This window comes from Microtus oregoni, unplaced genomic scaffold (genome assembly GCF_018167655.1).
Source record: "Microtus oregoni isolate MIOR12 unplaced genomic scaffold, Mior012 000016F_ref0000370, whole genome shotgun sequence".
NCBI classification, from domain to species: Eukaryota; Metazoa; Chordata; class Mammalia; order Rodentia; family Cricetidae; genus Microtus; species Microtus oregoni.
The window spans coordinates 41,153,815-41,164,258 of NW_024543075.1; the positions used below are offsets into that span (position 1 = coordinate 41,153,815).

The following is a 10,444-nucleotide window of genomic DNA, read 5'->3' on the forward strand; positions in this document are numbered from 1 at the left end:
CCAGCTGGACTGTGACTGAAAAAGCATGGGATAAAACTGGACTCTCTGAGCATGGCGAGCAATGAGGGCTGATGAGAACCCAAGGACAATGGCATGGGGTTTTGAACCTACGTAATGTGCTGGCTTTGTGGGAGCCTAGCCAGGTTGGATGTTCACCTTCCTAGAAATGCACGGAGGGGGGGGGGGACCTAGGACTTACCACAGGGCAGGGAAATCTGACTGCTCTTTGGGCTGGAGAGGGTGGGGGAGAGGAGTGGGGGGAGGGGGAGAAGGGTGGGAGGAGGGGGAGTGAAATGGGAGGCTGGGAGGAGGAGGAAATTTGTTTTTTTTTCTCTTTTCTCAATAAAAAAAAGTTAAAAAAATAAAAAAAAAAGATTGTGAGATGCTTAATCCTTGAAACATGGCTCTAACGTACATTGTAGAAATAAAGTCCATTTGTGAAACAATTATCTTATTCAGACTTGGAACAAATATTTACTATAAAATATCGTGTTTGCTTACCATGAGTATAAAAACATTGTGCGTTTACCATAATATCCTATAAAGCAATTGTTCTGTCTCATCTCACACATAAATTCTCTTCTTTTAAGACTATGAAGGACAAAGATCCAAAGACTATAAATCATTGGCTCACAGTCAAATTTTCTTACGAAAAAATATCACCACACGATCTCGAATCTGCTTGGTTCTCACCCCATAAATGAGAGGGTTAAGAGCAGGGGGGATAATGACATATAAATTAGCAAGGAAGATGTGGATATACCGTGGAATATTGTGTCCAAACCGGTGAGTCAAAAAAGAGAAAAAGGCTGGAGTGAAGAAAGCCAAGATCACACACACATGGGAACCACAGGTATTAAGAGCTTTGAGCCTGGCTTCCCAGGATGGGAGTTTGAATACAGCATGAAGAATTTTCACATAGGAAACAGCAATCAAAATAACATCCAGAAGTATCATAGAGATGAGTATTAGCCCAAATAATATATTGACTTTTATGTTAACACACGCCAGCCGAGCAATGCCCATATGCTCACAGTATGTGTGGGGAATGATATTGTGTCCACAGAATGAAAGCCTTAGAAGGAGAAATACAAGTGGAAAAACCAAAATGAAATTTTTGAACAGCCCAACTCCAGCAATAATACAGATGCTTCTGTTGGTGAGGATTGTGTTGTATCTCAGAGGGTTACAAATGGCAACATAACGGTCAAAAGCCATGGCTACAAGCATGAAGGTTTCTATACCTGTAAACAGGTGTATGAAGAACATTTGAGCTAAACAATCCCTGAAGGCAATCTTATGGAAACCAAACCAGAATATACTGAGTGCTTTGGGGATGGTTGCTGTAGACAGGCCCAAGTCAGTCAGAGCCAGCATGGCCAATAGGTAGAACATAGGCTGGTGAAGGCTGTGTTCAAGCTGGATCACCAAGAGAATGACAATATTCCCTAGGGAAGCAAGAAGATAGACTGTACCAAATGGGAAACCTAGCCAGAAATGCAACTGTTCCAGTCCTGGTATTCCCAAGAGCAGGAAGGATGAAGGGTGAATCCCTGAGCTGTTGCCTAGTGACATGCTCTCAGGCGCCTCTGATGGACAGACTCATTTGAAGGACTCTAGATAGGACAACAGGACTTCATCAGCATTACTAATAATGAATAAAAACAAAAGTATGTAATTAGTGTAACTTCTCATGGAATGCAGAAATGTCTTCCTTCATATTCCTCTCTCTTTCTGTTCATTGATACAACTGGCAAGTGAAGGTGAATATTTCTTAATAAGTGAATGGATATTTAGACTCTGCTATAGATAACTTATATTAAGTTTTGTCTTTATATAAACTAAGTCTAATGGGAAGATGAACCTATCCAGATCAGATGTGGCCAGATCAAAAGCTACAGCATTTTAAAACATATTAATTGTAGTTAAGTGTATCTGACTGATAAATTACTACAAGTTCAGAACACAGATAATACGAAGCTTTAAAAAAATTCTTCATATGTCATTTATTTAACTAGAAACATGAGCAAAATTATGGCATGGCCTCTTCCACTTGCAGTTAATGGAATCAATCTTACTCCTCAACTTGCCTGTAAATAATTGAGAGACCTACATGCATCTAACCTACATGGGAAGTAGAAAAAGACAAGATCTCTTCAGTAAACTGGGAGCATGGGGATCTTGGAGGAGGGTTGAAGAGGAAGGGGAGAGGCAGGGAGGGGAGCAGAGAAAAATGTAGAGCTCAATAAAAATCAATAAAAAAACTATAATCTGGAGACAAAGCTCACCCAAACAACATAGGCCATGAAATAAAAAGTTCAGTGCCATGTATGGGTTCCCTCTTTTTGAGTTGTTATTTACTGGTTATTGCCATTGATTTTGTTTATCCTCCAGAACATGATGATACGATCCTGGTGCTGAAGACATTGCACATTTAAGTCATATGGCATGAAGAATTAAGCTGGCACTGACCTGGAGACGTCATTCCCTCCTGGGTAGTTTTCATAATACTGGGAGGTGCTATGTACACTGTGAAAGAAGAGAAATAATCAACAATCCATGAGCTACAATAGCAATTGTTCTGGCAAGAAATGTCCACTGCTGCAAGAGCAGCATGGATGTTATAGAAATAACCAACCATTCTTTTTTTTCTTTTTTTTTTTTTGGATATAAAGCCTGTTCCAGAACCTGAAGAGATGGTTCACTGATAAAGAATGCATATTTGTCTTCCAGAAGATCAAAGTCAGTTTCCTACCACCACATAAGGCAGTTAATAACCACCTATAACTTCAGATTCAGGGGGTTCCAAAAGCCCTGGCCTCCATAGGCATCTCCATTCACATGCATACATACACAAACACAAACACATAAATTACATATCATCATCATCATCATCATCCCCACTTCACAAGATGGAACTTATGTCTGGTGCTACTAAATTGTCCAAAAATCCATGGCTGGCTAAGTGATAAGCCACAGAGAAGAACCTAATGCTAAATGGATATAGAAATAATATACCCATCCTGGTAGTGGTGGTGCACGCCTTTAATCCCAGCACTCAGGAGGTAGAGGATGGCAGATCTCTGTGAGTTTGAGGCCAGTCTAGTCTACAAGAGCTAGTAACAGGACAGACTCCAAAGCTACAGAGAAACCCTGTCTCGAAAAACAAAAGAAAAAGAAAGAGAAAAGAAAAAAGAAATAATATATCCCCTAAGTTCTTATCTGTTTTTAACAGTAGAAGATGTTAGTTCATAAACCATAATGTTGAGAGAAGAGACCATGAAGTACCCAAGTCTAAACAGAACATCCATATTATACCCTTCCCCCTCCTAAGGCTCAGGATCATTAACGAGAAAGAGGCAAAGAGATTACAAAAGTCACAGTAGGTAGACAAATGCAGGAAAACCGTATTTGCCAGGCACGACAACATTATTACACACATGAAGTCCTGGAGACTGTGACTACTTATATAAGATCTGAATAATATCAAGCAATCAAAATCATATTGTGGTCAGAGAAGGCACATGAAGTCACACCACTAGATGAGGAGCTATTGGCAACTGATGACTGCTAGGGAGGAGAGAGTTTTCCTCAAAGATGTGGCCCCTGAAAAGCTACCCACTTTTCAGTAGATTCTCCTGCACCCATGCATATATAGCCAGCATCAGGGAGCTTAAAAACACAACACATGAAATTGGCATGGAAAAGTGGTAGGGAGGATAGAGGAAGAATCAGAGGGAAGAGAAAGGAGGCTGGACACATTTCTGTGAGCAGAGGAAATAAGGATGCTGCATCATGTACACAAACTTGTGAGCATAGGAAATCAAAGTTAAAACTGATAAAAAATGGCCTTGTTAGAGGAAAGGGAAAATGAAATTTCTAAACATGGAAATGTGACTGCTGATGGGGTCCAGCATAGGTATGAGGAGCAGAAATGAGGAACCAGCATGACCCTCCTGTCGGCCCTTCAAGCTCCACTCATTCTCATACGGCCTTTACTGATTCTCCCAGAACATTTTCTGTAACTATATGCTGCAGAACATATTCTGTAACTATTTAATCAGTCCATAATCCCCAACTGATTATGACACGCAGCATCGGAAAAATTGGTTCTATTCATTGCTATCTCCATTGTTATACCTGAACCATAGCTGCTACCCAAAATATATTTGTTAATAAGAGATTGAATATATATTAAACTTTTTTATTTTACTTCTTGGTTAAAAGTCCTATATGTAAAAGAATAACCACAGAATCACACAATATATCTGGTATCTGAGGATGGAGAAACCAGAAAGTAAAGAAGTTCTTCTAAGAGGATTCTGTGCACATATGGAGAGATGCATCTCATCAGAAACCTTCATGACAATGGGACTGTCAGAAAGTCTGATTAACAGAGAGATTATTGAAAGTGCACTTGGTAGAGTATAGGAAACAGCTGACCATGGCAATGAACCTGAAATGGAAAGTCAACTATAATTTATATATAGCTTATCTTCATAAAAGGTCATGTATATTGTGCAAGCTGTATCTATGTGACAACAGTGAAAAGGTTTCTTAGTGGTGTATGTTCTGAAATCTGAGACAGTTCATTCTTTACAATGTTGACTTTCTTTTAGCATACATGACTCTTTGTTTCACATTATGGTGTCAAAACCAGTAGGACTGTAAAAGGAGAAAAGGAGATAATGACAGAGACTTATAAAATCTACCACCAGAAAAACATACTTGCTAGAAAATATAGGAGGCAGCTAGATAGGAGAGAAATCGACCCAGAAAAGGAGTAGGATAGAATCGCTGCAAACAACTTCATTCTGTATGTCACCTGTTGAGAACGTTTTCCTAGGAGATCTTCATTCAGACTTAGAATTAATGGCAAAACTTGGGAACTGTGGAGAAACATGTGCATAAAGGTAACACTAAGTGGACTCAACAACTTGTATTTGTATATTTATATGTATATGTAATATATGTTTAATATATATAACAATAATAATTAAAGGAAAGTGTTGTAGGTTGAGGGGGAACAAGAGGATTTCTGAAGGGGTTAGAGGGAGAAGGATAATCATGTAATTATATTTCTCATACATAAAATTCTAAAAGTCATATAAAAATTAGATTTCAACAATATGAGTTCAGAAAGAACAAAGACAAAAACCAAAAGCTTGGAGATGTGTTTAATCAAGCATTCTTTGATGTTGGTGGGGGGAAGTTTTCTATGAAACCAGAGCTGTTCCTCCATCCAATCATGAGTAGACCTAAGCTGGAGCAGACACTCAGCTCTGGTATTAGAGACAGAGGTGGTGGCTCAGTGGTATGGTTCTTACCCGTGTTCAAGGACCTGGGTTCAGTCTCCAACACTGAAACCACAGCAATAACAAAAGGCATTTTTCATTGTCCAGGAAAGGGAGAGTAAACTCTAGACCAGGAAAGGAGTTACATCATATTAGTTGCTATATTTATGGGAAGAAAAGGAGCTCTGATTCTTTTTTTTTAAAAAAAAAACACCTCATATTTCTAATTGCTGTGTTTTTTGTCTACTTGTTATAATTAAATGCTGAAATAGCAGCACTTAATTTAGAAGAATGTAATAGAAGAGCCAACACAGAAAGAGACATGAAGCCACATAGATACACATCAGAGTGGCAAATTCAGTATATGTTTTTCAGACATTACCTATAAACAGTTGAGGTTGGATAGGACTGATTCACTTCTGTTCTTCTTCATGACATACAAAGAGTTAAAGAGAAATAAAATGTGTGATTTGGAAAGAATAAAAATACCACTTAACAAAAACATTAAACAAAAATCTTTTCAAATCATCAGCAACAAATTAAATTTCAGTAGAACTTGTCTAAAAGCGAGAGCTAGGAAGCAGAGGCAGTGACAAAGGGGGAAGAAGAGTGATGAGAAAAGAAAACAGGAGAGAGATGGAGAAAGAGAAATTGAACAGCACTGCAGCAAAGTCAACAGTACACTTAGCTGGAATTTTAAAAAAGACTTTCATCATTCAAATTACCTATGCTTATTGTAAATAGAAATTCAAGCAAGCAAAACACATAACAGCATTATCTACTGAAATTCTACCAGGTAGACATAAGCATATAAAATATTATATCTTTTCAAAGTTAATATTTGAATTATATACACATAATGAAGAAATTAAACCAACAGATCTTACTTCAATCCTTATCAATTTTGTGAACAAAATCACATCACACCAACTTCAGACAGAAGTGCTATAGACACCTCTTCAGTCATAATAACTACTCCAAGACTGTCAAACTAAGATCCAAGTTTATATTGGAATTAAAATCTTCCTCCCTGAGCAAGAACAGCTGTTCCCCTGGGGCTTGTTGGGATCAGATGACAAAGACAATATGTAATTCTCAGTATGGGCATAGGGGCATAAAAAGCGCACTTTCAAGAGCCCCATTGAGACTTCAAATTTTCTCCCTTCAGCTCCTAAACTTGCACAATTCTATTATTTTTAACTTCTTAATTCCTAATTACTCTGTTGCTATTCATCCCACAAGAACATCTGAGCCAATGTGAATTCCCTATCTTGTTATCTAGGGCTGTTATATATTCTCTCATGACTGGGCCAGTGTTCAAGAAAACGTTATTTTCTTGCTTCATGATGGATTCAACCATTGGAGACTTTGGATCACCTGGGATCTGGAATGTCATCCCATTTTATCCAGATTGTGGACTCAGATGCATTTCATATTTTTATTTCATCCCCATGAAACTATTATTTATACAGAGTATACTAGTCACTTATAAATATGCAAATAATTAGCTTCCAAGCATATTATTCAGATAATTATTTCTGCATAAATTCAGAAATCCAGTATATTTTCTTCTTTTAAAATGTTTTTAATTGAAATAGAATTACATCACTCCCCCTCCTTTTTCATCCCCCCCAGGCACTCCCTCAAACTCCCTCATGCCCCACCCACTCTCAATTTGATACCCTTTGGTTAAAACCAGTAAATTTCTAAAGAATTTCATCTCAATTGTCTTTAGAAGGGAATTATAAGATTCACAATAAAAACTAAAAATTCACTATTTGAGCCATCACTGGAATAATATATACTATACTTAACTGGAGATGTATAGAGTCTGAAGTCTGGCTTTCTTCTCTAGTGTATATTTATACATGTGTGAAAGTGTGTGCAAACATGTTTTTTGAAATAGTTTCTCACTGGGATAGCACTCACCAAGTATGCAAGGATTTCTAGGAACCTGCCTGTTGATGCCTCCACAACACTGGTATTACAAGCATGTACCACCTTTCCTATGGTTTGCCCATATGGGTTCTGGTATTCTAACTCAAGTCTTCAAGCTTTCAAGGCAAGTACTCCACAAACTGAACCATCTCCCTTGCCCATGGGCTTGATTTACTTATGAGCAAAATAAGCAACTTTAATGGCTGTTGACTGTAAAACCTACACTGACATCTCAACAGTGAAGAAGTAAAATAAAAACAGTAGGTTGTTGGAGGAAGGGTCGCTTGTTCACTCCAGGATGCCCAGCCATGAAATAACCACTCAGAAAACCATATTATTTGCAATACTATTTGGCCAATAGCTTAAGTGTATTTCTGGCTAAACTCACATCCTAAACTAACCCATCTCTATTATTCTCTATATTGCCACATGACTGTGGCTTACCAGCTAAAGTTCCCAGCATCTATCTCAGGCAGCAGATCCATGGCTTCTCCTAACTCTGCCTCCTTCCTCCCATGCTATAGGCCAAGCCAGTTTTCTTTATTCATTAACCAATAAAATCAACACATAGACAGATGGACCTCCCACACCAGTAGATGCTTCGATATTACATCTGAGAAGTGGCAAAAACAATAATGCTGCCCAAAAATGGTGTCTTCTTTATAGATGATACTGAATATATATAGCACATATATACATACATGCATACATGTACATGGATGCAAATATACATAGAGAGAGAACAAAAGGAAGAGATTCAGGCAGCTATGAGTCTATGGATATGATATCAGTTGATTCATATAGCATCAGTCAGAACTGGCTAGATTATGCTGCGTGATAAACAGACTTCAGTGTGGTAAATCATACTATACCAACAATCTCATTTGCCTGTAGACTGTAAGACCATTGACCCTGTTAATCAAAAAGCTGAACAGTGTTTATCCACAACCAAGAAGAGAGCCAATATAAATACACTGATCAGAAGACAAAACCATTTATTTATGAGATAAACATATTTTAGAAATGAATGAACAGTATAAATTTTGCAAAATAAGAACATCAACTCAATAATGTATACATATGCCAGATGATCATTCTATATATCTTTACTGCATGTAATCCTTGTTTAAGCACTAAAATTTTAAAATAAAAATAATAAAGAAATTAAATAGGATGAGAACAACTAAGTTTTATGTGGTATTCATTAGTAGTGCTTTATTGTTCCCTTGACACGACACTGTGGACTCTGTGGCAACATTTTGGGCCTTTTTCAGTTATCTTCTTTTATCAACATATATTAATTATAAATAATAATAGATTTCATCATGATACTTTCATTTATGTGTATAATGAAGTCTTATCATATTCCCCTCCTAGAGCCCTGTTTCATCCATTTCCACTGTCACTGATTCCCTTCTCAGCGTTTTCTCTTTGTATTTTTACATTTTTCTTCCTTTCCTTTTGATTTTCTTTTGTAGCCCACAACATTTTATTAACATTTGTTACAGGCTCCAGGGTGAGTCACTCGAGCCTGGATTCCTTACCAGTGGTTACATGACCCATCCTCTAGTGACCATTAACTGACTCAGGGAGGAGTCAGGTCTCATGAGACCTAGATACCCAATTCCTACTGGCTACCATTATCAGAGTTCTCAGAGAAAGGGAAGACCTCTGGCCTCTTCCCGAAGGCAGGATGCTGATAGGCCCAGGTGTGTGTGGAGCTTGTGCGAGCTTGTGCACACAAACCCAGCTGCTGTGAGAACAGGAGTGCATCTGATGGATAATTCTACCTTGCTTATAGCAGTGCGGAATTTTCAAGACCTTTGTCCTAAAACCATCTTTATCCAAAATAATTTTAGATCCTTATTTTTATTTCTAAATTGTACTTTCTAAAACATTAGCATATATGTGAAGTACATAAATACAGAAGTAGCTTTAAAATTTTTCCTTCCTAATGTTTTCATGCAACTTTATTTTTATTGTTTGAGAATTTCATACACGCATATAATGTGTTTTGGTCAAGTCCATGGTGCATCCCATCCCATCCAATTCCTCCTATATCCCCCCCCCCACTTTTCTCTCTCAGCACACTGAGTCCATTTACATATGCATGAGTATAGGACCATCTGCATGAAATGAGTAGTGTTTCAGGGCCCACATTCCTGAAGAGAAGTTCCTCTCCCTCTTTTAGAAGCCATCATTCGCCAGTAGTTCTAGCTGCTGATGGGACTTCACGTGCCCTTGTCCTTTCCATTTTGAGACTTTCTAAATTTTCAGAAATAAACCTTTATATACACTACTTTTAAACTAACAATTTATTTTCCTATGAAAGTGATTACAGAACATACTCTCTTCAATTATTCTATTGCTCAAGAAAAAAACACATATGGTACTTGAAAACTGTGTGTGTGTATATATATATATATATACACAATATATTTGTATTGTCATATATTATATAATTTGTATCAAATGTACTGTAAATACTATTCATTCAACAAATAAAACTAAAACTAGATAGTTATTTATGAGTGTATATTTCATGCTATATCAAAGCTACATTGTCTTTTTCCATTACACTAACTTCTTTTCTCTATTTGCTTCTCTATGTGCATGAGAAAATTACATTAACAGTTATGAATGAATGAGTATTCTTATCAATATCTTTGTGCATATGGTATATTTGTAGTAAGCTGATGTCATGCTATATTTGGGTAAGTTGTTATTATCATTATTACCATTATACCATCATTCTGGAAGCCTGTTAATTTATCCATAATGGCTCTGAAGCAAACAAAAACATTCTGCATTGTATTAAATTCTGCAAAATCCTAGAAAAGGGAAGTGGTCATAATTGGAGGAATCTTATTTGGCCTAAAATAGTCCTTCCTGCTAAGGATGAAATTCAAATATATCACTTAGCTTTACTAAACATTAATAGTTTCACCGCAAAAGAGGAAACTGTCCTAAATACAGAATCATGTGCAAGATCTAGCAATATTAATGGAATGCTTGCAAAAAAATAGATTTTTCATGAGGATTCCAATAGTTCCAGCACTATCTTGAAATATAAGATGTTTGATTCACAACAAAACAAAATTTTTGGCCACAAGGTTTCTATCCCTTTTCCAATTTTCTATGGACTAGAAAGAAAATAACGATTTTTAACAAATGAGACAAATTTCCGAACAAACTCTTCAAACTACAATTGG

The 10,444-nt window shown here is 37.1% G+C and overlaps 1 protein-coding gene across 1 annotated transcript; it reads right to left on the reverse strand.

Moving 5' to 3' along the window:
• Positions 1–636: 636 nt before the first annotated feature.
• On the reverse strand, positions 637–1,575 carry LOC121457793 (olfactory receptor 52E8-like). The gene has a single exon (XM_041666797.1). The coding sequence runs from the start codon at positions 1,573–1,575 to the stop codon at positions 637–639; it is 939 nt and encodes a 312-aa protein (XP_041522731.1).
• Between the last annotated feature and the right edge of the window lie 8,869 nt (positions 1,576–10,444).

What these genes read in the sequence shown, in the direction of transcription:
- LOC121457793 (XM_041666797.1), bottom strand. Translation starts at nt 1,575, where the DNA reads ATGTCACTAGGCAACAGCTCAGGGATTCACCCTTCATCCTTCCTGCTC.